We start from the raw sequence: 27,002 nt of genomic DNA, 5'->3' as shown, positions 1-27,002 counted from the left end.
AGGCCCTATTCCATGGAACAATTATCGGCCGTACTCGGCTGATAATCGTCTGGTGGAATAGAAGGCAACGATCAGCCGGCATTGTTCATGTTGAAATACAAACGACTCATCCAGTAATGATCTGCTGCCGTCGCTCCATGGAACAGGAGCGGTGGCAGCAGACCGCCGCTATACTCTATCACCCGGGTAGCCCCCCTGCGGCCCCTCCCGCACTCACCTGCTCGCTGTTGCCGCAGCAAGCGAGGAACGAGGAGCAAGTCCTCTCAGTCGGCCTGTGGAATAGGGGCTTTACTTTCTCCTAAACGCCGCCCAAGGAGAGTCAGAATTAAAATATTAGTACATGGGAAAATGGGAGGAGGACTACCTGAATAAGCCTTGGGCCTCTGCCAAATCGTTTGGTCCCAGACAACTAAATCAACCCCCGGCATTTCCTACAAGGAGAATGAGTGCAATATTTTACACGGACATTAGAGCGTCCTCGCTGGATGTGAAGACAGATGGTGGGTAGTATAATTTGTTTGCTGTGAATCTTTAGGGTGCCTTCACACCTACCGGATCCGCAGCGGATCTCAGTTCTGTGGATTCGCAGCGAGAACCGCTGCAGATCTGGTATCATTCACCCCTATGATAGCACATACTCGCAGCGGGATTAACATCCTGCTGTGAATAGGTGCTTTAACACCCCCCCCCCCCCCCCCCCCCGTCTGCAGCCCCGCCGCTGCATCCCCCATCCCTGGCCGCATCAGCCCATCCCCTGCCGCATCCAGCAGCCCGCCGCCGCCCGCACCCCCCATCCCCTGCCGCATCCAGCAGCCTGCCGCCGCCCGCACCCCCCATCCCCAGCCGCATCCTGCAGCCCGTCGCCGAGAGCATACATTACCTGCTCGGCGGCGCGGCTGCAGTGAGGCGGCAGTCCCGCTCAGCTGATCTGAGCGGGACCGGAACCGGCAGCCTCACTGCAGCCGCGCCGCCGAGCAGGTACTGTTTGCTCTTGGTGGCGGGCTGCAGGATGCGGCCGGGGATGGGGGGATTCGGCCGGGGATGGGGGATGCGTGGGACGGCAGGCTGCTGGATGCGGACGGGCATGGATTGATGTGGCCGGGGATGGGCTGATGCGGCCGGGGATGGGCTGATGCGGCTGGGGATGGGGGATGCGTGCGGCGGGCTGCTGGATGCGGCCGGGCATGGGCTGATGCGGCCGGGGATGGGCTGATGCGGCCGGGGATAGGGGAAGCGGCGGCGGGGCTGCAGACAGCGGAGGGTTAAAGCACATATTCACAGCGGGATGTCAAGCCCTGCCTAGCCCCGGAAACCCCACAGAACCTTTTGGATTGGCACAAAAAGCTGCAAAAATGAAGAAATCACCACTACGTACAGGACCGCATGTAAGTTACGGCATGTAAGTTACGGCATTTTCGTCCGCAAACAATGGCCTGGTTCATTTTTTACGCCGCCGCGTACAATCCAGGCGTAAGTTTGTACGTAGTGTGAACTGTGCCGCCGTACTTCGTATACTTTCCATTATAGGCAAACTACGTAAGTCTCCGGACGCTTATTCATGGAACGCGCTATGGCCGTAAACTTACGTAGTGTGAACATAGCCTTAGGGTACAAACCCACTTGGCGGGTCTGCAGCGAGTCTCCATGCTGCGTTTTTGCAGCGAGACTCGCTGCAGATCCCGGCCCTATACTTTTAATGGCAGACAAACACGCAGCAGGGATGTACATCCCAGGGATGTCTGCAGCCCACCCCATTAACCCCCCGGCCGCCGGAGCTGATACTTCACCTAATCCTGGCTCCGGCGGTTCCCGATGTCTTCAGCAAGCCGGAGCGGGGACCAGGTGAAGTATATGCTCCAGCCAGCCGCCCGCAGCCCCGTCCGCCCCCCCCCCCCCCCCCCCCGCAGCCCCGGCCGCCCGCCCCCCCGCAGCCCCGGCCGCCCGATCGCACGCCCCCCCCGCAGCCCCGATCGCACACACGCCCCCCCGCAGCCCCAATCGCACACACGCCCCCCCGCAGCCCCAATCGCACATACGCCCCCCCGCAGCCCCGGCCGCCCGATCGCCCCCCCGCAGCCCCGGCCGCCCGATCGCACGCCCCCCCGCAGCCCCGATCGCACACAGGCCCCCCGCAGCCCCGATCGGGCGGCCGGGGCTGCGGGGGGGGGGGGGCGATCGGGCGGCCGGGGCTGCGGGGGGGCGTGTGTGCGATCGGGGCTGCGGGGGGGCGTGTGTGCGATCGGGGCTGCGGGGGGGCGTGTGTGCGATCGGGGCTGCGGGGGGGCGTGTGTGCGATCGGGGCTGCGGGGGGGCGTGCGATCGGGCGGCCGGGGCTGCGGGGGGGCGTGCGATCGGGCGGCCGGGGCTGCGGGGGGGGGGGGGGGCGATCGGGCGGCCGGGGCTGCGGGGGGGGGGGGGCGATCGGGCGGCCGGGGCTGCGGGCGGCTGGCTGGAGCATATACTTCACCTGGTCCCCGCTCCGGCTTGCTGAAGACATCGGGAACCGCCGGAGCCGGGATCAGGTGAAGTATCAGCTCCGGCGGCCGGGGGGTTAATGGGGTGGGCTGCAGACAAACTCGCAGCAGGGATGTACATCCCTGCTGCGTGTTTGTCTGCCATTAAAAGTATAGGGCCGGGATCTGCAGCGAGTCTCGCTGCAAAAACGCAGCATGGAGACTCGATGCAGATCCGGCAAGTGGGTTTGTAACCTTAAGATGTATGTGAAAATGCTATTCTTCATGAAAAAAAGCAACACAAGTTCGAAGTGTATATATTTTGTAGTGTCTTCTATACTTTTTATGTTTGCACGTATCAGAATTCAGCAATCCCGATTTCTTAGACACAATAACCCAGACTGAAAAAACAGTGTATTTGTTTATATCATTGGCTTTTGGTTGAAACCATTGTTGGGTAAAACAGCAGTAAAATGTAAAGTCTGAACCCAAAGTCTTACAGGTTGATTGTGATAGTTAAAGGGATTAACATACTTTAAAAGTGTAATATTAGCATTCTAAAAGTACACCCAACAATAAAAACATGCTCTGAGAACTATGGGAGGGATTCTCATTGTATACCTCATGGGACCTGGTATACTTCGATTGGAAATTTTGTGGATTCTGTGTCTAAGGGCCTTCGGCTGCAAATGAGCGCTGATCAGCAAGGTTGTTGCTGGTGCCTGTACAAGGTGCGGGAAAGATCACTGCATGGTTCCTGTAGCCATTAACATTCATTGTTATCGGAAGACCCTCTCCTGTTTACACAGAGAGACATAAGTGGCCGATACATTTAATGCCAGTCAAAAGATGCGATCAGCCGATGATCGGGTGTTTTCCTGCTCTTTAAAGGAGAAGTCCGGCAAAAATTAAAGTATTGTGTTGCCCCCAAAAGTTATACAAATCCCCAATATACACTTATTATGGGAAATGCTTATAAGATGGAGATTTCTTCTCTTCTCATATCTATTCCTGGCTTTGACTTAAAAAAATTGTCAGATAAATCTCTCTGTGTAAACGCACCATTACATCAAGTGATTATCAGCCATAACTGCCGATAATCAGCTACACACGGCCAATAATTGCTTGGTGTAATGCTGCGATTACACAAAACGATAATTGGCCCGATCGTACCATTACCCATTTTTTTTCATAACGATCAGCGTTTAGACGAATTGATACATCTTACGGAAAATTTGTTTTGCGATCGTTTTGCGATCGCTTAAGCCTATCTCACACATTGGTTAAATCGGCGAACGACTGTTTACACGGAACGATGTGCGAATTTTTTGCAAACGATCAACAACGATTTGAGAAGTTGTTGAAAGATCAAAATGAACGATTTCTCACTCGTCGCTTTGGCAGCGTTTACACGTACGATTATCGTTCGAATTCGTTCATTATTGTGTGAATTCGTACGATAATCGTTCCGTCTAAACGCAGCATAACAGGTCTTTAGTTGATTGCTGACACTTTGAGGGTAGCTTCACACATACCAACTCGCAGCGTTAATAACGCTGCGAGTCGGCTAGGTCCTGGCAGATCACTTTCATTACATACACCCAGCGGTCTGAACGACCACTGCGTGTATGTAAATCAGTGTGTTGCCCTGCCGCAGCCACTGATTGGCCCGGCGGGAGAGCAGTACGCCGGGACCCCGTGCAGCGCGGACAGGTAATGTATACAGAGCGGGCGCCGGGCGCAGCTGAAGGGGTTAAGCGGCCGGCAGAATTACATACACGCAGCAGTCGTTCAGACCACTGGGTGTATGTAATGAAAGTGATCTGCCAGGACCTAGCCGACTCGCAGCGTTATTAACGCTGCGAGTTGGTACGTATGAAGCTACCCTGACACAGGACGATTATCGGCCGAATGAGCGTTTCTAGGAACGCTTAATCGGCCTGTGTAAAAAGGGCCCTATGACACAAGTAGGTTATAAGCCATATAGGCCCCTATTGTCTATGTGGTCCTATAACAGTAGTGCATAATTTAATTGAAAACGCTGAGTACTGCACTGAAACTGCAACTTCACACTCTAATAGGCCCAGTGATTTGCCAACAACCAAACACTGGTTTGTCAGCTGATTCCATTGTTTCTGCAGGTGATAAGCACATTGTTCATTGTTCATATATCTCCCCATGCACAAACAATAGAAGAGCCACAGGAATGATCCAGTGATCATACCTACATCCCTGCCCCCACTATGGTTGAGGCTCTTTAAGGATCTACGTGACTAGGCCAGCCCAGGTGCATATAGCATATAATGAGTGTAACACAGTCCTTTATTGGCTATGCACTATAAAAGCATCTATACACATATATAGTATTTATTTGCACTATGACCAGTCTATGTAGGTCTTTTGCATGCTATATTTTACAGGATCCCTTGTATCGAAACACTTTCTGAATATGTGTGACCTATAGTATACTACATAGCCAATGAATGGGGTTATACCCTGTAAGGCTGGGTTCACAATGCGTTTTTGCAATCCAGTTTTTGGAAAAAATGGATGAAAAACATGCATTTGTGTGCATCCGTTTTTCCATTGACTTCAATGTAAAAAAAAAAAAAAATGGATCAAAACACATTTTTTTTCAGCATTTTTATAATGAAAGTCAATAGAAAAACAGATCAAAATGGATGCATCAATTTTTTGCATAAACGCAGCCTAAGGGCCCTATTATACAGGACAATTATCAGGCGAAAAATCGCTATATCGTTAGAATTTAAACCATAATCATTCTGTGTAATTGCAGGCAACGATCAAAAAATCATTCATATGTCGTTGATCGTTGATTTAGATCTGAACATAAGGGCCCTATTCCATGGGACGATTATCGTTCGCACAATCGTTAACGATCACCAATCTCAAACGACCGCTATTGGAAACGACCTGAAATCGTTAACCCGTTTACACGGAACAGTGATCGTTACTTATGATCATTCTTGCGGCCGAACAATGTCTTATTCCATGCGAACGATTTGTGAACGAGCAACAATAAAAATAGGTCCAGGTCTTATGGTCCTTTTACACGGGACGATTGATCGTTCGTTTTTGGACGATAACGGTCAAATTCGAACGATAATCGTACGTGTAAATGCAGCAAACGATCAAACGACGAGCAAAAAATTGTTCATTTTGATCTTTCAACATGTTCTCAAATCATCGTTGATCGTTCGCAAAAAATTCGCAGATCGTTCGTTGTAAACATTCTTTCAGCGATTTCACCTATGTGTGAGATAGGCTTAAACGATCGCATAGTGAATTTTCCGTACGATGTATCGTTCCGTCTAAACGCTGATCGTTATAAAAAAACATCGTTCATCCAAAATCGTTAATCGTGCGATCGGGCGAATTATCGCACCGTGTAAAAGTACCATTATTAAGCGATCAACGATTAGTCGTTTGTCGTTTAATCATTAACTGCTATTCAACCAAACGATTATTGTTTTGTTCCGAACGATTTAACGATTATAATCGTCCTGTGGAATAGGGCCCTAAAATTATCGCTAATCGTTTGCATTTAGGGACCATTTACACAGAAAGATTATCTGACAGATTATCTGCCAAAGATTTGAAGCCAAAGCCAGGGATTTAAAAAGAGGAGAAATCTCAGTCTTTCCTTTATGACCTGATCTCTGTTTATAGTCTGTTTCTGGCTTTGGCTTCAAATCTTTGGCAGATAATCTGTAAAATAATCTTTCTGTGTAAATGGACCCTTATGCTGGGTTTACACGGAGCGATTATCGGGCGAATTTTCGCGATAACGATCGAATTCGAACGATAATCGTACGTGTAAACGCGGCGAACGATCGAAAAATCGTTCATTTTGATCTTTTAACAGGTTCTTAAATCGTCGTTCGTAAAAAATTCGCTGATCGTTCCGTGTAAACAGTCGTTCACTGATTTTCCCTATGTGTGAGATAGGCTTAAGCGATCGCAAAACGAATTTTCTGTACGATATATCGTACCGTCTAAACACTGATCGTTCTAAAAAAAAAATCGTTACTTCAAAATCGTTAATCGTACGATCGGGCGAATTATCGCTCCGTGTAAACCCAGCATTAGGGTGCGTTTACACAGAAAGATTTATCTGACAGATTTTGGAAGCCAAAGCCAGCAATGGATTTGAATAAAGGATAGATCCCAGTCTTTCTTTTATGACCTGATCCCTGTTTATAGTCTGTTCCTGGTTTTGGCTTCAAAAATCTGTCAGATAAATCTGTCTGTGTAAATGCACCATTAGATGGAGTAAACGATCAGAGTAATGCTGCGTTTACACGAAGCGATAATTCGCCCAATCGATCGTTTAACGATTTTGAAGCAACGGTTTGGTTTTTATAACGATCAGCGTTTAGACAAATAAATAGTTAGAAAAATCGTTAGAAAATTCGTAAGAAAAATCGTTATTGCGATCGTTTTTAAGATCGTTTAAGCCCGTCTTTTACATAGGGTGAATCTTTGAAAGACTGTTTACACAAAGCGATTTGCAAATTTTTAGCGAACGACGATTTGAGATCATGTTGTTAGATCAAAATGAGCGATTTCTAGCTCGTTTGCTGTGTTCACACGGAACAATTATTGCTCAAATGCGATCGTTATTGCGAAAATTTGAACGTTCCGTGTAAACGCAGTATAACGACCATCGTTCTGTGTAATATGGTGAACGATTTCATCTTAATGATAATCAATCTTGTTTGCGATCGTTTATCGTTAAAAATCGATCCGTGTAATGGTGCGTTTACACGTAACGATAATTGGCCCGATCGTACGATTAACGACGTCGGAGTAACGATTTTTTTTTCATAACGAGCAGCGTTTAAACGGTACGATATATCGTACAGAAAATTCGTTGTGCGATCGCTTAAGCCTATCTCACACATTGGTTAAATCGGCAAACAATTGTTCACACGGAACGATTTGTGATTTTTTTGCGAACGACAAACGACGATTTGATAACATGTTGAAAGATCAAAATGCGCGATGTATCGTTCGTCGTATGATCGTTCGCTGCGTTTACACGTACGATTATCGTTCGAATTCGATCGTTATAGCGCAAATTCGTGTAAACGCAGCATAATAGATCCATTGATCTGAAGCAAAGTGGCAATGTGCACGACTCCATTCATTCTCTATGGCGCAGTTATCAAACTGGCGACTCCCCTCCCAGCTGTTGCAAAACTACAATTCCCATCATGCCTGGACAGCCGAAGCTTTAGCTTCGGCTGTCCAGGCATGATGGGAATTGTAGTTTTGCAACAGCTGGAAGGTTTGAAGGTGTTTTCCATCCCTAGAATAGAGTATAACTTCATGAGAAAAAAAACAAAAAACACTGCAGTGCAGACCAATATATACCACATAACAAAAAAGCGACACTTGACATAATAGGCATCAAGCTTTCCCACAGCACTGACTGGTGAGTATCCATAGCAACTCCACACACAGCCAGACCTCCCTCCACTTCCGCATGCCGCGCCTCACGCGCCCAGAGGCGGGAAAACTACGCCCCGCCCACAACCCTGCTGCTGACGAAGAGCCTCTCCTGCCGGCCCCGCCCCGCTGGTGTCGTCACGCCGCCCCTGGTTGGTCTTCCTGGAAACCCCGTGCTGGTGTAAGGAGCCTGGCCGCCGCCATTTCGGGGAGTCGCAGGTTTGCCATTACACGGCCCGTCACCCTCCCCAGTATCGCTGTGTACTCCCGGCTGCGGCCTCCCCTCCTCCTGTGTCTCCTCTCCGTCCTCTGTTACACGCGTTGGTCGCCAGTAACGACGCCCTGTTCTCTTTGTAGATTCAGCGCCATTTCTTTCTCAGCACAAACAAGGCCCTGAGGCCTAGCAGTAGCGGTCAGCCCGAGAAGCCTCCCGGGGGCGCGCCTCAGGTAAGTCGCTCGCTCGCTGCTCTTCCTCAGGTGGAGTCGGGTCCGTGTCTGTCTCTAGTGTGTGTGTTTTTGTGTGTCCGCCATGTCTTGTCAGTGATGGCGTCTGTCTGCGGTCTGTGCTTCACCTCACAGAGCCCCTCCATGTGAGGACGGGTGACCCCGCAGCTGCCATATGCTTGCGCCTCAGCACGTGTCTTTGCCATATGACATTGCTCTGCCCCCTATGCTGCCATATAGACTTCTCTATGAGGGGTTTTCTACCTCATCCCATGTATTCTGTATGTGGTGTCACGTGACTAGCTAGATTATGTAACTTCCATATGGTTATGAACCTTCCTCTATATTGGTCTCCATACTGTGGCCATCACTGCATTGCCCTAATGCCCCCTTCCCTGATTGTGAGCAGCTAATGGAGTGAACTGGCTACAGGGGCATGCTGGGAGATGTTGTTCTGCAACAGGTTGGTGAACACTGAGCTGATTACTTGCTGTCCTTGTAGTTTTTGTTGATATTAGTTCAGTATTGTGAGTTAAAGGGGTAATGCCATCATAATTTACCACCTAGCCATAGGGTACATACATCTGATCATCTGACCCCAATGAATGCAATTGAGGTTAAACATATGCCCGTCTGCTGAATATGGCCAGGATACCAGCTACCCTGGGCAGTCCCAAGGTATAAGGGGCTGGAGCGTCTGCACATGTACTTTTCTGCTGATCCACTTGGACCCCCTTATTCATAGCGTAGGGAACCTTCGGCCCTCCAGCTGTTGCAAAACTACAACTCCCATCATGCATGGACAGCCAAAGCTAAAACTTTGGCTGTTCAGGCATGATGGAAGTTAGTTTGGTAACAGCTGGAAAGCCAAGGTTCCTACCTCCTGGGATAGGGAGTAACCAGCTGATCAGCAGTGGGCAGACTGCTGGGACCCCACTATCTTGAAATACACCCATGGCCAATGCTTCACCCTTACAAACTTTGCCATGTGTTAATTCTCAGACGCCCCATGAAGCCAAGAGTGCTAGCAGGGCGCGTGCAATGCACTTTATTTGCAGGTTTTTTTTTCTTCCCGTGACTACTTGAGATGGGAATGTTTTGGGGCATAAAAGTACAGTGAATAACCTTACAGTCTACAAGGTTGTAAAAGTGATTTCTAGACTTACGGCCCTATTACTCAGGGCGATTATCGTGCGAAAAATCGTTTTGTGTAATTGCAGGATGCAATCGAAAAATCGTTCGGATGTTGATCGTTTATTTAGATCTGAACCTAAAATAATCGTTCACTGTAATTCCACGTTCGTTTGCTCAAGTTCCGCTTTTTTCCACTAATCGTTTAGTGTAATTGCACATTGTCCATTGCTTTTCTGGGATCAGAAGGAATAAACAATCATAGTGACTATTGTAACTATTATTGTTCTGTGTAATATGGTTAATGATAAACAATCTCGTTTGTGATTATCGTTAAAAATCGCTCAGTGTAATAGGACCTTTAGTGTGTGACATAAAGCAAGGCCATTGCTGCAAAACTATCTGCTGTAGTGCAACTATGAGGGCCCTGGATGTAAAGTTCCAAGGGCGATTTGTAAGCTTGCTTGCTGGAAGAGATAGCAAGGTCAAAGTACAGCGGAGCATATGTCAGCTTAGAAAATATTACTGACGTCTAAAACTTGGAGCGTGCACTATGTGGAGAGAGCGTTAACTTGTAGTGGAAAATTACAGCCGAGACATCTGTTTGCAGGACTTGGATATTTTTGTTATATAGATAACTTGTGGATTGCTGGAAGACTGATATATATATATATATAGCTGATCCATGTGTGATTCTGCAGGGTGGTTACGGTGTGTGCTGGCAGAGTCTGCAGCCGCAGGAGGGGAGACACAGGCGGATCCCACCCCCCACAGAGAGGGCAGACAGTTTATTACGGATGGCTGTATACTTAGCACTGTGTACACAGCTCCGCCACAAGGCTTCCTTCTTCCATCTCGGCAGTCATGTGATCACTGAGGTGCAGGCACAGATCAGTGAAGGGGGCTGTATTCCCTCTGTAAGTTCTGCCGAAGGTCATAACCCTATAGGGGTCACAATGTGCAAAATAAGAAGAATTAAGTAAAAGTAACCACAAATAACACTCATAGCCTAGCTTGAAGGTAGCCAGCATCAATGACGAATTCCTGGAAAACCCCTTTAAATTAATTGGGGTTAGGCTGCATTCCTATATTGCGGTCACAGCATGATGCAGAAACCCAGGCCTCATGCGGTCACAATAACAGCAGTGTTGCTGGGACTGACAATTGACGACCATATGGGGGCATGTGGGAAATGCAGCACAAGGCTGAGCTGTGGTGTCCGTCATAATCTGTGGACAGGTGTGCTACTGTTGAAGGCAGCCATGTTTGTTTAGTCAAATTTGCTGTGAAGTACCCGGCAGTGTTCAGACATGTCTACATCCCGACACAATCCGCTTGTGGTGTTATATTGTAGCCCACTAAACACCAAAACTAAACCAAAGTATTTCCCTCATTTGACAAAGAAACATTGTTTTTCTGGAGTAGAACTTTTTGTATGAATTCAGATCAGGAGGAATGGTTTACAGCAATCTAGCAGTTGTACAACACCGGGTATTCCCAACTCCAAATATTATCTCTCTAGTCATTGGATAGGGTAGGGATGTCTTTAGGCTTTGCTTTGGTTGCCAAGACATGATGGGAATTGTAGTTCTGCAACAGCTGGAGGGCTGAAGGTTCCCCATCCCTGGGACAAGGAATACACATATGGAAATGAGATGCCTGCCCTTTGTGAGTCACTTGCCTGCAAGACGAAAACTCATGTTTGCAAAACGAGTAGTAACAATGTGTTTAGTCTCCGCAGAGGTTTCTGTAAGGTAGCATTGTCTTCTGGGACACACAATACCCTTGTTGTTTTCTGGAAGAACTAAACTAAAAAAAATAAAATTGGTTAAAAATAAATCTGTAACCCCCCCCCCCCTTCTGCATTTGTCAGCAGGGGAAGTGATGTGTAACACTTGTGAATTGTGAAATATTTGCACAATAAAATTGCTGTGAACCACAAGATAAATAACTTTCTGTGCTGGAAGATTACGTCAGAAAGCCTTATGTTGTAATGCATTATTCCTGATCTCTAGTCATATGTAGCATTTATACAACATGGAGTATTCCTTATTTAAAAAGTTATCTCCGTGTGCATTGGATAGGGAATGACCACAACAAAGGTCTCCCTGATTAGTACAGGGCCAGTGCTTTGGGCATTCTCTATGGGGCTTCTGAACATTTCTTGTTGTCGGACCCCTACTGGCCAGTTGGTGGTTGAGTTGGGAATACCATTTTAAAGAAGTCTGCACTAGTTTGGGAGGTAGCATAATGACCACCATTACTCACCCGTCCCTGTCCAGCGCCAGATGTCCTTGCAGCCCTTGCTTAACTATATACAATACCTATCCATGTTCCAGGGCTGCTGCTGCGGTGGTCTTCTCCACGGGTCCCGCACGTTCTAGCTTCAGAGTGGCCTGTCAATCACAGGCTGGGACCACTGAGGCCTGTGATTAGCCGGGCGGCCTGTCAGCTGACAATCCACTCTGAAGCTAGAGCGCAGGACCCGGGGAGAAGACCGCAGCAGCAGCCCTGGAATGTACATAAATAATGTATATCGTCAGTCGACTGCCGCGCACCGCTATTACACGTAGTGGTGCCCGGTCGGCGCCGGAGGAAAATAGGTCCAAACCTATATCAACAATCAGCCGATCGTTGACATCGGCTGATCGTTGTATTTATTACATGGAGCGATAATCGGCCGAATCGGGCCGATTATCGTTACGTGTAATAGTACCCTTAGCCCGACTCATCACGTTGTCACAATTCAGGGTAAGGATGTCTTCTGGCGGGGGTCCGGGAGCCAGTGGGGCAGTGCTTCACGGACACGGGAAGAGGTAAATAGTGCTTGGTTAGGCTAGGTTCACACTGCGTTTTCAGCATCCGTTTAACGGATCCGTTTTTTTTAACGTCCACAAAAAATAGGGTCAGCAACGTTTTTTGGTCCGTTTTGGTCCGCCAAAAAAACGGATCCGTTTTTTTTTATAATGGAAGTCAATGGAAAAACGGATGCACACAAATGAATCCGTTTTTTGCAATCCGTTTTTCATGCGTTTTTTGCAAAAAACGGATGCGTTAAACGGATGCTGAAAACGCAGTGTGAACCTAGCCTTATTCTGTTCCCTCCTGCCAGCTGACATTGTTTTTTTTTAAATTGCCGGACTTCCCCTTCAAAGAAACATTCCAGGGATTGTTTTCTTTTACTCTGCTGGTAACTAGCAGCACTGATCATTCTTATGTGGCTGCCTATCTTCTCATTACCATCCCATCTCAAATGAGCCCCTTGCCTGCATTCCCTGTGTGGTGGCTCAACACCAGTTTATAATGTGGACTGGAAGTCACTTTCCCCATACAGATGAGACTGTTATACAAATGTTACAAATGGGAGTAAAAAAAATTAAATATAACATATACATATATATATTGCTGTTGAATAATAGTTTGCTCCTGTTTTTGGTTTTTCATCAGTTTCTCAGTTTACATTTTTATCTTTTCTTTTCTTTTTAGATAAACCAAAATGGCTGATGACATTGATATAGAAGCAATGCTGGAAGCGCCCTACCGGAAGGTGAGAAAGATCTGTCACATGGTGTTTTTTTTTTTTTTTTGTTTTTTTTTTCAACCTTAGTTATTACTTGAAACTACTGCAAAAATGTTAACTAACCCCCCTGGAGCGTTGGTGACTTATCCCTTGGAGATGTTACATAACTTGAAAAGTAAATATTTTCTGTGAATGTGATGATTTTGTGCAGTAGTTTGACTTCAGCGTGATAAATAAATGCCCATCTATCTCTTTTTGTAGACTTGCCTAACGATATATCACCTCTACTCCCATGAATTCACCTTTGATTCCAGTGTGAACTGTCAATCATAAGGTAGTAATTGAGTGACGTATCGCTGTACCGTGGTCCCCTAGGTAAAAAGACTTGCCTATGAACTGCCGAGCTTCGGTTTGGCTTAGCAACAAGGTGAATAGAGTGGTTTTGGGAAAGAAATGGGGTTCCAAGAATATCCACTTTCACCAAAGATCAGGGCAGTTCAAGCAGATTCTAATCTGCAAATTTCAATATATTTTGTCATTTTTATATATTTTTTTTTTAATTACTAAAAGTGGAAACAAAACTGGTGGAAAGTTTGACATGGGAAGCATCCAGCCTTTGAATAAAGAAACATGGCCAGATTCTTGGATCTCCCTCTAAATCTTTTTTTTATTTTTGTATTTTATCCCTTATTAAATGACCTGATGGCTATTGTGCTGTACTGTACCTTTAAGTTCAGCAACATTTTGTAACACTGGTTTCGTGTACTCTTTTTGGTGCATATGTTACTTTGTAGCCATAATGCAAACTTCCTGTTTTGGAAATGCAGATCTACTGATCCTCACCATGTTTGGGCCGTTAACCTGTAATTTGCATGCAGAAAAAGCATAGAAAAGCTCAGTATGACTGAGGTGATGTTGTAGGCTATGCATTGAAATGCCTGTGTTTGGATTGTGGTACTTTAACCACATCACTTTTTAATAAGCTTCTTTATGTATTGGCAGTTACCCCCTCATAATGAAGATACTGGGCATAATGCAATGGCTCCCTGAGCCTTTATTAAATACGGATATTTCCGTGTTCATAGGGAAATGTTTAGGTTTGACAGGTACATAATTTGCTGATTTTTCTTGGGAGTCGACGTTACTAAAGCAGTGTGAATCCCTGTTTGCTTCAGGGCGAGATGTGTGACAGAGGTGGCATCAAGCTCTTACAGTCCCAACCCACCAACGAAAATGGGCGAAGATCAAAGGAATGGCATCGGTCACTGGAAATGGATAGTGGTTGCTGCTAGCGTGGCCACTTTGGGCTTAGGCAAACGATAGCCTTGGTACTGACCCTAAGGACCAGTGTTTAAATCAATACAACTTTCCACATGTAGACAAAACTCCAGCATTTACAGTCACAGGATGCTCTACTACATGAAAAGTATAGAAAACTAAACCAAATTGCACTAGATATTTGTAGCTTTTATAGACTTCTATTGACATTGTAGTGGAGCTTTTAAAACAAGTTACCATGTATATTTCTTTTTTTTAGCCGCACACACAAGATTTTTATTTTTTAGTTATTTAGTCATTAAATTTTTTTTTTATTCTCTCATTCCAATCCCCTTTACCCTTTGCCCCTGTTGAATTATTTCCTCTTCGCCCTCATGATGTTCTTCTATCAACCCTGCTTAGGACGAGAACAAACTGAACAGTGCCAATGGACATGAGGAGCGCAGCAAGAAGTAGGTGCCACTGTTTCATATTTGGTCTTTTGTTGCTGTTCTAATACCTTACTAATCCTTTGCATATTATCCAGTGTAGTTTTGAATGAACTCTTAGCAGCATCTCGCTTATTATATATCTGAATGGCCTTCTAAGATGATGCACAGACGTGGTGGACTTGTTGTGGTACACACGTCTTCAAAACAGGACTTGAACAGGCCCGGTCTCTTGCAGCTTCTGTTCAGCTCTATCCAGCCTACCAATCTTACGTTCATGCTTGTGACACCAGTTTGGAGCAGGACCTTCCTGCTCTGCCAGTGACTGGCTGCAGTGGTGATCTCAGCCTGGGGTTGGCTAAGCAAGCAGGTCCTTGCTCGTCTCAGAAGCAGGAAGATGACAAACTGTGGGGCTGAACGGAGATGAATTGGGGTTGTGGGGGGAACTAGGGCTTGGTAAGTATTACATTTATTTCTATTATTCCTTACCTTGGCACTACATTCTAAGAAAAACTGGAATACCCCTTTAGCGTCTACCTGTCATTAGAAACAAAAACTTTTGACATGTCACGTTTTGATTGGACAAGGTCTGAATGTTCAGACCATGACCGATCAGGGCAACCAGTGGGGAGACAACTGTGCTGCCAGATGCTCCTCTCCCCAGCCTGGACATCCCTATTGGCTTACATGTGACTGTCCATCTCACAACACAGAGCCTGGAGAGAACATCTTGGGGGGGGGGGGGGGGGGGAGGGGGGGGGAGAGATCTATCAAACATGGTGTAAAGTGAAACCGGCTCAGTTGCCCCTAGCAACCAATCAGATTCCACCTTTATTTTCCAATGAGTCTGAGGAATGAGAGGTGGAATCTGACTGGTTGCTAGGGGCAACTGAGCCACCATGACTGATCTTCCCTACTGTGTGCAGACTTCTGACTTTTAACGTCATTGACGATAGATTGGTGAAGGCTCAATGGAATTTTTTACTGATCTTTTATCTCATTATAAAATTCGCTTTCATATCTTACAATATTTTTGCTGAAACATTGGACCTGGGTATCCTTGTTCTAGTGCACGTTTTGCTTGCTGTTTGCCAGATATCAATTATTTTATCGGGATTGCATCAGTGTTTGTGACATAAATACTGATAGTTTATTTTCCTGCCTAGAAAATAGCCTATTTTCAAACCTAGCTGCAATACAGATCACCCATAGGGGTTACATAGGGAAATGCCCATATTTTATTCTCCCTCCATAGATTTACTTTGTTTTTTCAATCTATTGAACTGATTAAAGCATTCCTGTCATGATGCAGCCCTTTTGCAAACGGCATGCAGTCACTTCTCACCAGCAGATTTTTTTTTTTTTTTTGTTATGGATCTATCCATGCCCAGGGAATTAGCACGCACTGGACATATCCATGGTATTCTGATATTCTGGCAACAGCAGGCTGCATGCAAATCGAGAGAGGTTTACTTTAAAGTTTGCACTTGTGAATAGTCCCATAGACTAACATTAGCACTGTATTAGTTTGTATGAAAAGTGAAATGGAAGCAAAATAGTTTATATTGCTCAGTGGGTGCATTTTCTTTCCAACCAAAAAAGGGTTCTGTTTAAATAGAATTCATCAAAATCCCTTTTATCATAGACACCAGCATATCCCACCAATGCCTGGTTGGCAGGGCTCAGAGCATATCCCTCTGAAAATGGCACACTGTTTCAGGTTTTATTACAATGAAGTGATCATGAACCCTAATAACACATTTGTCTGAAATTTAAAGTTTTTTTATTACTAAAATATTGTTTGAATTTTAAGGCGAAAGAAAAGTAAAAGCCGGAGTCGTAGCCGTGAAAAGAAGCGTAGCAGGAGCAAGGAAAGGAAGCGCAGCAGGGAGAGGAAAAAAAGTAAAAGCAGAGAAAGGAAACGCAGTCGCAGTAAAGAACGGAAGAGAAGTCGGTCAAGGAGCAAAGAGCGACGGTTCAGAGGCCGTTACCGAAGTCCATAGTATGTATATAGGCTTGTGTAGTATGTCATCGCATTGATGCAGAAAGCATACAAGAACAAGACACTTTCTTACTTCAACACTCTTCTAACATTGGTTACTGGCTGGAAGACTATTGCCAAGGATGAAGTGCTTGAAAGATTTATGAACCACACATGGTCTGTTTAAAGTGCACTTCCTTTTGGCATTGATTCTTTGCTATAGGTGCATCAACACTGTCTCAACCCCCAAACAGCTCCGTAGACCTATAAATGAAACAACACACCTCCCCATCACAAAGATCTAGATATATAGCTATAGATATATTCATTACAAGGTACAGTTCTTTCAGCAAAAAAGCCCTAATATGGCTCTGTAGATGGAGAAAAAGGAAAGCGTTATGGTCATAAGATTGTGAGAAGGAAAAGAAGAAAATGCTAATTTTTCCAGTCCCAAAGGAGTTAAGTTAACCTGTTCTTAACCAAATACAATAGTAACATTTCAGTCAGTGGGAGACTGGTTGCATTATTATTGGACGTAGCAGTGTACTTCATAATGTCAGTCTTTTACATCCACCATGCTAATTAATTTATTTGACCACTGTTCCTTTGTATAAAGCGGTGAGTGTAAGGCGTGATTAGCAGAACATAACTGTATGGTTACATATAGTCTCTTAAGTGCAATATGTAACAGGTCTTCAGGAGTGTCCTATGGATGGATTTATACCTAGGGCTCAATCTTTCAATTCAATGAGCTTTACTACACCCAAGTGCACTCGCACAGCTCTATTATACCGCTTGTGGTATTATTTGTGTGACACCTCAATAGCATGTGGTGATGGGCAGGAGAAGAGAGGACTTTGCAGCAATGAATGGCTGGACAGATCTCTTGCTGTGTTGAGTAGCAAGATAATCAGTCTAGACGCCTTAACTGTGGGCTATATGACTTTTTAGCTAAACTTTTTTTAAGTCAAAAAAATTGTTATATGCAAAGTGGGTGTTGAGAGAATGCATTCAGAAATTTTTAACTGTATTTTAGAATAATTTGTATTACAGATATTAACTGTATATTTTCATTTACAGTTCTGGACCGAAATTTGGCAGCTCCATGCGAGGCAAAATGGGAGTACCACACAACGTTAAGCTAAGGTTAGCACAATTTGTTAAAATTAAAAATTCTGAGAATCAGTGGTGGTCACTTACATAATTACATAGTCTGTACACTCCCATCAATTTCAACCAAGTAAGGGATGGATGGAGAGAAGGGTGATTGATACTCTATAAATTCCTAGTGTAGCATGTGGCTGGGGGAACAACTTTGCAGGATTGAAGTAATGCTGTGCTGCAGCCCATGGCCTTATGCACACGTTCAGTAATTTTTTCTGGTCCTGAAACAACCCGCTAAAAATTACGGATTGGACATCCGTATTTCCGAAAATCCATTTTTACTACTCTAATGCTTTTCAATGCACTTCATCTGTATTTTTTTTGCGGAAATACGGATGCCAACATGTTACAATCCGTAAAAAATTGATTTCAGTGAGGATCCGTAAAAAAAAAAAATCAGGGTCCGTACTAGGACATGTCCTTTTTTTCTTTTTTTTTTTCAGGATTGATTTTCATCCATTTCTGCTACTGATAGTGTGAATAGCCCAATAGACATCAATGTGCACTAACTCAGATCCGTAAATACGGATCCGTAAATTACGGAACGTGTGCATAAGGCCTATTTCTTATCAGGATTGTTGGTGGGAACAGCATAGCGTTTGACTCCTGAAAAAAAATGAAATCTTGTGTTCTTTGACTTCAGCCTTGTGTGTATTTAGTAAGCATTAGACCCAATTTGCTGTGGGTAAGAGATTCTCGAAACAATATAGCCCCAAGTGCTTGTGCAACTACAGGTCTGATTACCTGAACCAAGACAGTCAAGGCCCAACTGCAGGACTGTGATGTTTGTTCATGTCATTAGACTGTTAAAATATAAAACAATATAGCCCTCTGAATGTGCCGCCTTAGTAGAAGCAAGCACACTTCAAATTGATTATTTTTGTATTTCTGTCTTTTGCTAATAAATTAAGTACCAGTAAACTATATAATTCTCCATGGCTAAAATAAACTGTTCCAAATTGTAAATTTTTTTTACCCTGTCTGGTTCAAATTGCTAAAACTGTTTGCTTGCTTGCATGGGGAGTACATTGGAGAGTTGACTGGACATATTGATAACATGTTAAAAAAATGTTTTTTCTCCTTAAAGGCGTCGTTCAAAGAGCAGAAGTCCACAAAAGAGAGAGAAAAGCCCAGTGAGGTATGTCCCATCATATAGCTCACTAATAGCGTTTTCAGATCTCCTTGTAGTAGTTGACACTAAATCACTGAACACATAACGCATTTATTTTTAATGAGATATGGATCAAAGATTGTAAATAATTTGCACAAACTGTTAAAGGGAACCAATCACACACAAATTGGCCATAAAGGTAAGGAAACGTGCTGGTACATCAGCCAGCACGCTTCCTAACCATCCCCCTGTCCCCTCCGTCCCATGAACATTCAGCCCGCAAAGTTAGTTTAATAGTGTCCCGCGCTGTATGCAAATTACCATGTAAGTAGTCAAGGTGGGCGGGCGGCTGGTCAAGTAGTCCCGGTGGGCGGGGGCTTCGTCATGTAGTCACAGGCTCCTGGGCCGCCTCCGGTGCTGTAATCACGCCCCTCCGGGCGTGTTGTAAAGCGGCTCCTGGTGACGTCACTCGGGGGGGCCGGCATTGCACGTCGGCCGCGCCGACGTCTTTACTAAGCTGCGCGTGCGCAGTACAGTGGGTGAAGCCGCTGCTGTACTACGCCGCGCAAGTGCAGTACAGCAGCGTCTCCTCAGGCTGCACTGCGCATGCGCAGCTTAGTAAAGACGTCGGCGTGGCCGACGTGCAATGCCGGCCCCCCCGAGTGACGTCACCAGGAGCCGCTCTACAACACGCCCGGAGGGGCGTGATTACAGCACCGGAGGCGGCCCAGGAGCCTGTGACTACATGACGAAGCCCCCGCCCACCGGGACTACTTGACCAGCCGCCCGCCCACCTTGACTACTTACATGGTAATTTGCATACAGCGCGGGACACTATTAAACTAACTTTGCGGGCTGAATGTTCATGGGACGGAGGGGACAGGGGGATGGTTAGGAAGCGTGCTGGCTGATGTACCAGCACGTTTCCTTATCTTTATGGCCAATTTGTGTGTGATTGGTTCCCTTTAAATGGTTTCTGTATTAATCTCTCCTCCTTTACCTTTACTTTTTTCAGAGGACCAATTGATAATCTAACACCAGAAGAGAGAGATGCTCGCACTGTGTTTTGTATGCAGCTGGCAGCAAGGATCCGTCCAAGAGACCTAGAAGAATTTTTCTCAACAGTTGGCAAGGTAAGGAAACAGTGTTTTTTTTTTTGTTTGTTTTTTTTTTTGTTTTTTTTAAATTGACTTTTTTGTATACATTGACTTAAATTTTGAAAAATTTCTTACCTTGCTTCTTAGGTTCGTGATGTGAGGATGATATCGGACAGAAATTCCAGGCGTTCTAAAGGGATAGCTTATGTCGAGTTTGTTGATGTTAGCTCTGTACCCCTAGCAATTGGTTTAACAGGACAAAGGGTCTTGGGAGTCCCCATAATTGTGCAGGCTTCTCAGGTAAGTACCATGCTTATGCATACTTTATAGTTAAACTTTTTTTTTTTTTTAACAAGATTTTCTTTATTGAAAAGATTCCAAACATAAAGTGCTTCCCTATTCCCCTAACCAAACAATCCCTTAAGTTAAACCATTAATAGTTTGGAAAATTCAAAGCCATTTTAGGGCAAGAAATCCATAGAATGTAGGAAACTGTTTAATTTATGTCCTCACTAAAATTGGCAGTAATTCAAAGAAATAATTGGCCTAAACGCTTTGTGCACAGGGTACTGTGCACGCTTATAACATACATCAGTTGACTGTGGTAACTATTCTAATGCTTGTGCTTTCATTTTGTTTACAGGCAGAGAAGAACAGAGCTGCTGCAATGGCCAATAATTTGCAGAAAGGCACTGCAGGACCAATGAGGTTATATGTTGGATCTTTGCATTTTAACATAACTGAAGACATGCTGCGTGGGATCTTTGAACCCTTTGGCAGAGTGAGTGTGTGCAAAAAGGAAAATCCTCTGGTTTTTGCTGTGGCTTTTATTTTATCAAACTTAATCTGTATATATATTTTTTTTCTAGATTGAGAGTATACAGCTTATGATGGATAGTGAAACTGGTCGCTCAAAGGGATATGGCTTTATTACTGTAAGTGTTGCATTTACAAGTGTTGGTAATAAAATGAGTTATAGACTATACAGTTTAGCTAATAGTTTTTCCTTTATCATTTTTAGTTCTCCGATTCTGAATGTGCCAAAAAAGCTCTGGAGCAGTTAAATGGATTTGAACTGGCTGGGCGTCCTATGAAGGTTGGCCACGTAACGGAGCGTACTGATGCTTCAAATGCCAGTTCATTTTTGGATAGTGATGAGCTTGAAAGAACTGGAATAGACCTTGGTACAACTGGAAGACTTCAGCTGATGGCAAGGCTTGCAGAAGGTTGGTATTATAAGGAAATTCACTGTTTTGCTGTTTTTGGGGGTTTTCTGCTTTTTGCTACTCTATAATTAGAGTGGTTATAAAAGAACTTGTATACAAAGTATGTATATACAACTTTATGAATATCTTTTTTTCCTTGGCAGGCACTGGACTGCAGATACCTCCAGCTGCACAGCAAGCATTGCAGATGAGTGGCTCTTTGGCTTTTGGCGCTGTTGCAGGTATGAAATTGACATTTACTTTCAAAAGAGCTACACAGCCTGGCTGTAGCCTGTTTTTTGGGGGGGCATTTTGTGTTTTCAGTAATGGAGAGGTGCTGCTCTCTTGGGCTCCTGTTTCCTTTATGTATTCTGCGTCATACAGTGCTGGCTCCAGTACTAAAGACAGGACAGAGGATGCTCTTGATTAGAGATGAGCAAATTTACAATAGGAGCAAAGCAAGTCACTTTGTTCCTATCTGCATTCAATTCTTTAGACTGAGGGCTTTGAAGTCTGCTTTGCTCCATGCAGCTCCTGTATTCAGTCCTGCCTAGCACCCGAGGAGGAGCTGCATGAAGCGGAGCGGGGTTATCCAGCACTACAAAAACATGGCCACTTCCCCCTACTGTTGTCTCCAGTTTTGGTGTGGTTTTGAAACTCTGTTCTATTGAAGTAAATGGAGCTTAATTGCAAACCGCACCTGAACTGGAGACAACAGTAGGGGGAAAAGTGGCCATGTTTTTGTAGCGCTGGATAACCCCTTTAAAGCCTGCAGCTTGATGAGCAGAATGCAAATAAGAACGAAGCACTACTGTAAATCCGCTTATCTCTACTTTTGCTGTTTAGACACAGTACAAACTAGGTTTTCCTGCACTAAGTGTTCTATATTACTTGAGGTATACTGTAATTCCACAAATATTTTTTTTTTGTCTTTTAAGTTGGCTAATAAAGTTTTCATTTTTCTGTATACAGATCTTCAGTCAAGAATTACTCAACAAAGTGAAGGTTTGTTCTCTTTAAAAATGTTTTCCCTTTGTCTAGTAATATTTGGTTGCAATTATATATGATAAAGCCAGCACAGTTATATTATGCCTTTTTAAAGCAGTACTGTCATTTAACTTTTCATTTAACATTTAGGGGTTTTCAACTTGGGTAAAATACTTAGCGATTCACCCTCCCTCCTGTCGACTAACAATTCCTTTCATAATTGTCAGTCTCATTCCGCCAGTTCTGAGCCTGCTGTTTGTTGAAAACACAGAAAACTGTGTGAGCTGTTCTCTCCACATCGCCCCACCACTGAGACTGCTTATGTTACCAGATACCTGCCTGGCAGTGTGTGCACTGTGTAATACCTGAAGGGTTAATATGAAGTCAAATTGCTTTTAACCTTACTGTGACTAACCCTCCTGGCATTAGAGTGCAGAGACAGCTGTTTACATGAGCAGTCTCAAAAGGCAGGTGGGGTAGACTGAGAGAACAGCTTACACACAGTTTTGAGTCTTTAGCACAAAGCAGCAGGTTCAGAACTGTGGGAAGGAGACTGAAAAGGTAAGTATAGAATGAATTGTTTTCAGGATGGGGATGATTATCTGAGCGGAATACCCCTTTAACTTTAATTGAACGGGTCCAAAGACGGGTTACAAAAATGGTGGAGGGTGTAAGGCATAAACCATATCAGGAAAGACTTAAAGATTTGAATCTGTATAGTCTGGAGGAAAGAAGGGAAAGGGGGGACATGATTGAAACCTTTAAGTATGTTAAAGGACTAAATAAGTTTCAGGAGGGAATTGTTTTTAGTAAAAAAAAAAAACTGAGCTCGAGGACAAGAGGTTAGTTGGAGGAAAGATCAGAAGCAATGTGAGAAAATATTATTTTACTGAAAGAGTAGTAGATACCTGGAACAAACTTCCAGCAGAGGTGGTTGGTAAATCAACAATAACAGAATTTAAACACGCCTGGGATAGACATATATTTATCCTAAGATGATGATAAAGAAAATACTAAAAGGGCAGACTTTTTCTGCCGACAATCTTCTATATTTCTATGTTTAAATGGACAGTCACCAAAAATAACTTTTACATTTCATCAGACAAGTTAGTTATTGATCAGTGGGCCTAACTGCTGAGACATATCAGAAGATAGTGTGGCAGCGAGACCCTCTGGCCGCCCAGCCCCTCATTCCATAAATATTTTCTCATAGACTTAAATTGCTAATATTGACATACAGCTCAGTGAGCCATGGAGTGCTACGTGCAGCTACGATCTCTCCCTGGTTCTATCTTCTGATCAGAGCGAGTCTCAGCAGTGATCAATAACTCTTGACATGTCTGATACTGCAAGTTTTTAGTGACAGACACACTAGCTTTTGACATCAAACAGACAGTAAAGTTAAGAATTTTTTTTGGGTTGGGTGAAGTGCACAGTAGCACATTTCACCCCGTCTTGTCACCTAATCCTATTCTATGGATAAGGGGTTAAGCATAATAGTGCAGTTTGTTTTCTTTTCTTGGACTGTTTGGCTTTTTTTTTTTTTGTAGAATTTTGGATTTTATTTTTTTTTGCATGTTGCATATCAAGTAGGTGTTAAGTTCTTGTTAGTCTTTTTGTAGTGTGAATAAATGTGCATGTTCTTTGTAAAGGACTGGGATCGATAACGTGTTATGTACTTTACAGCTCTTGCTGCTGCTGCCGCCATAACCACGCTGGCATCATCATCATCATCGTCGGCATCATCATCCTCATCCACTTTACCAGCCCCAGCAACCACTCAGCCACTTGCTACACAATGCTTCCAGCTGTCAAACATGTTCAACCCACAAACGTAAGTGATTTGTTTTGTTTTTTTGCCCTGTTAATTATTGTCCAATAAAACTGAGCTATTTTTACACTAATATATAGTTCTGTATTGTGTTAAAGAGACTTTTATGCAAAATAACATGGCTGCAATGTGTGGACACTGCCTAGGTAAAACTGCTAGGCTTATAAAACTGCATACAGCAGCCAATCACAGCTCAGCTTTCATTTTACCAGAATTGAAAATAGTTTTCACCAATTTCACAGAGAAGTCTTTTAAGCCTTTGTTTGGATGTGAACCTATATGGTATCATTCACACTTCTTTCTTTTTTTTTTTTTTTTTAATTAGGGAAGACGAGCCAGGTTGGGACACGGAGATAAAAGATGATGTAATTGAAGAATGCAACAAACATGGAGGAGTCGTTCACATCTATGTAGACAAGAGTTCACCACAGGTAAGTTTCTGTAGGTTCTGGTTTTAGACCCTAATGAGAATCTGTCCCCATAAGTGGCTGTGTTTTACGACTGCATAGAGTGCACTGCCTATACTTGAAGCATAAGGAGGGAAACCGAAAACATAAAAATGAAAGTTGGATGCATCCTTTAGGGGTTAGTGGAGATGTATCATGTTTATCAGGCAATGCTTTTAAGTTAGATGGCACTTGTAGTCCTGTTCTGATCTTTTGCCACGTGACCTTGTACTTGACTACTTACAGCCTACATGACTGGATGCTTTGATATGGACTTGTGTGCAATGGGTGTGACTGAAATAGGCAATAGGCCTCTAGTGTGAATGGGTATCTAGTACAGTGATGTAATGATAGTGTTTTCACTTTCTTGCTATTGAGATTAATCTGTTGCCTTATGGTATAACTAGTATTACCTGTGAATCATGAATATCTGGAGCTTGCGGCCGTTTCCTTTTTTTTTTTTTGTGTGTCTTATCAAATAGCTTTATATTAAATAAAATTAACCTTTAAGATGATTGCATTATCATTTAAAATCTTTTCTTTGTTTTACAGGGTAATGTTTATGTTAAATGTCCAACCATTGCAGCTGCAATTGCAGCAGTTAATGCTTTGCATGGAAGGTGGTTTGCTGGTAAGTTACTATAAAAAATAAATAAATTAAATAAAATGATAATAAAAAAAAATATATATATATATATATATATATATATTATATATATATATATATATATATATATATATATATATATATATATATATATATATATGTGTGTGTGTAGATAAGCAAAGCAGCACTGCTCCAGGTTGCAGTGCTATATATATTTTATATATTTATTTCTCAAAACCTTTACATTACTTTAACTTAAATTTTTATTTTTCTACCCTGTAGGCAAGATGATCACTGCTGCATACGTCCCTCTTCCTACTTATCACAGCCTCTTCCCAGATTCCATGACATCTACTCAGCTGCTCTTTCCCGTTCGCCGATGATTCTGATTCAGAATATTTTGTACATAGGATTTACATAACTTTTCGAGAGAGTGTTGTAGGGATTGTTTTATTTAGTTGAAGTTGGAAAGGAATGGGTGTAATGTAATTTTTTGTGTACAAATCTAAAAACCTTAAAAATGGATGAATGCAGTGCATTGGCTAACCAGCATTCAGCCTGTTAATTTGCTGTGCTGCCTTACTGTCCAAGATAACAAGGACAGCAAAAAGAAAAGAGGCAAATGGAAGAAATAAAAAAAAAAAAACCTGACCTGTTTTGTGTGGTGGGTGGGGGGAGTTAAAATCAGGACCTCTGTTACAAACGTTGGAAGAAGTTAGTGCTTAACGTTTCTCAAGAAGTTAGCAAATGAGGAAAAGCAGGGAAATGCAGAACTGCAGTTTTTAAGTCTCATATATCTGTGAAATTTATTTTGTACATAGTTCTGGTATTTCTTCTATACCAAACAAAATCTCACCTGTGTTCCAAGGCAGGAATTGTTATGCTTTAAGACCCAGCTATTGTGTCGGACGGCTGCCAGGGGACGCAGGGACGTTTTGTTTGGTTGCATATAATCTCCTGCTCTTTAAGCTCTGTGAGCTCTAAAAATAATTTTATTTTTTGTTAATTTAGTGTGTTTGACAAGACTGCTTAATATTTCTATCCAACAACTTTCATATTTCAAGTATCTTTGTAAAGAAGCTCTCAAATAAAAATCCTTTGAAACAAATCGTATGTGTAAGTTTTATTCGAATCCATAACTGCAATGAGGGGGTAAATGGAAACATGTAAATGTTAGCTATGTGCAAAAATAAAGGGATTATACAGGCTTAGAAAAACATGGCAGCTTTCTTCCAGAAACTGCATCACCTTTGTCTGGTTGGATTTGGGGTTTTGCAGTTCAGTTTAGTTGTAATGAATTGAGCTTAAAGCGTAACTGTCCTTTTTCAGAAAACAAATATCAGTAGTACAAGTAATTTTAAGAAACTCTGTAATAGGTTTTCTCGTGCGTCTTATTGGGGGACACAGATACCATGGGTATAGGCTGCTGCCACTAGGAGGCGCTGACACTAAGAGAAACAAAGGAAGTGACTCCTCCTGAGCAGGATATACCCGCCCACAGGCACTGAGCTAAACCAGTTTAGCTTAGTGTCAGTAGGAGGCAGACACAGGTCTGGGTTCTCCAGACCAGTTTCTTCCTTTATGTTTAGTTAGTTGGTTTTTCTTTTTTCCTTCTAGGTCCTATGGATTCTTGGGCACGGTGGGTTATCTAAAACTCACCCTGATCCCCCCACTATGCGACCAGGGAACAGACCATAAATGTAAATGGGCTGTGACCCCTCGGTCGCCACCGGCCGGCAACGTGACACCAGGGCCCCAGATCAGTCTGACTATCTGGTCGCCTTTCTGCGGACTCTGTATCCGCACAGCCCCTTCCCGCCTCGCCCCCCAAAGCTTGGCGCGTTAAG

General features: G+C 43.7%; 1 protein-coding gene across 3 annotated transcripts; it reads left to right on the top strand.

Annotated features, from left to right (window-relative positions):
• Positions 1-8,042: 8,042 nt before the first annotated feature.
• RBM39 (RNA binding motif protein 39) lies at positions 8,043-26,263 on the top strand. Of its 3 annotated transcripts, none has more exons than XM_069953558.1 (18): positions 8,043-8,144; positions 8,283-8,372; positions 12,987-13,047; positions 14,701-14,750; positions 16,540-16,728; positions 17,788-17,853; positions 18,959-19,009; positions 19,998-20,115; positions 20,227-20,379; positions 20,723-20,860; positions 20,949-21,014; positions 21,101-21,305; positions 21,449-21,526; positions 22,257-22,289; positions 23,958-24,105; positions 24,428-24,533; positions 25,101-25,179; positions 25,438-26,263. In XM_069953558.1, the coding sequence occupies exons 3-18, from the start codon at positions 12,997-12,999 to the stop codon at positions 25,536-25,538; spliced, it is 1,632 nt and encodes a 543-aa protein (XP_069809659.1). In that variant the 5' UTR covers positions 8,043-8,144; positions 8,283-8,372; positions 12,987-12,996; the 3' UTR covers positions 25,539-26,263. The 3 variants fall into 3 exon arrangements, with proteins under 3 accessions (XP_069809659.1, XP_069809660.1, XP_069809658.1); XM_069953559.1 differs by adding an exon at positions 13,282-13,447 and having other exon boundaries at positions 8,076-8,372; XM_069953557.1 differs by having other exon boundaries at positions 8,076-8,372.
• Positions 26,264-27,002: the final 739 nt, after the last annotated feature.

Source organism: Dendropsophus ebraccatus, chromosome 14, assembly GCF_027789765.1.
Source record: "Dendropsophus ebraccatus isolate aDenEbr1 chromosome 14, aDenEbr1.pat, whole genome shotgun sequence".
Taxonomy (NCBI): domain Eukaryota; kingdom Metazoa; phylum Chordata; class Amphibia; order Anura; family Hylidae; genus Dendropsophus; species Dendropsophus ebraccatus.
The sequence above is the reverse complement of the archived record's forward strand: the minus strand, read 5'-3'. Positions and strand labels throughout refer to the sequence as shown.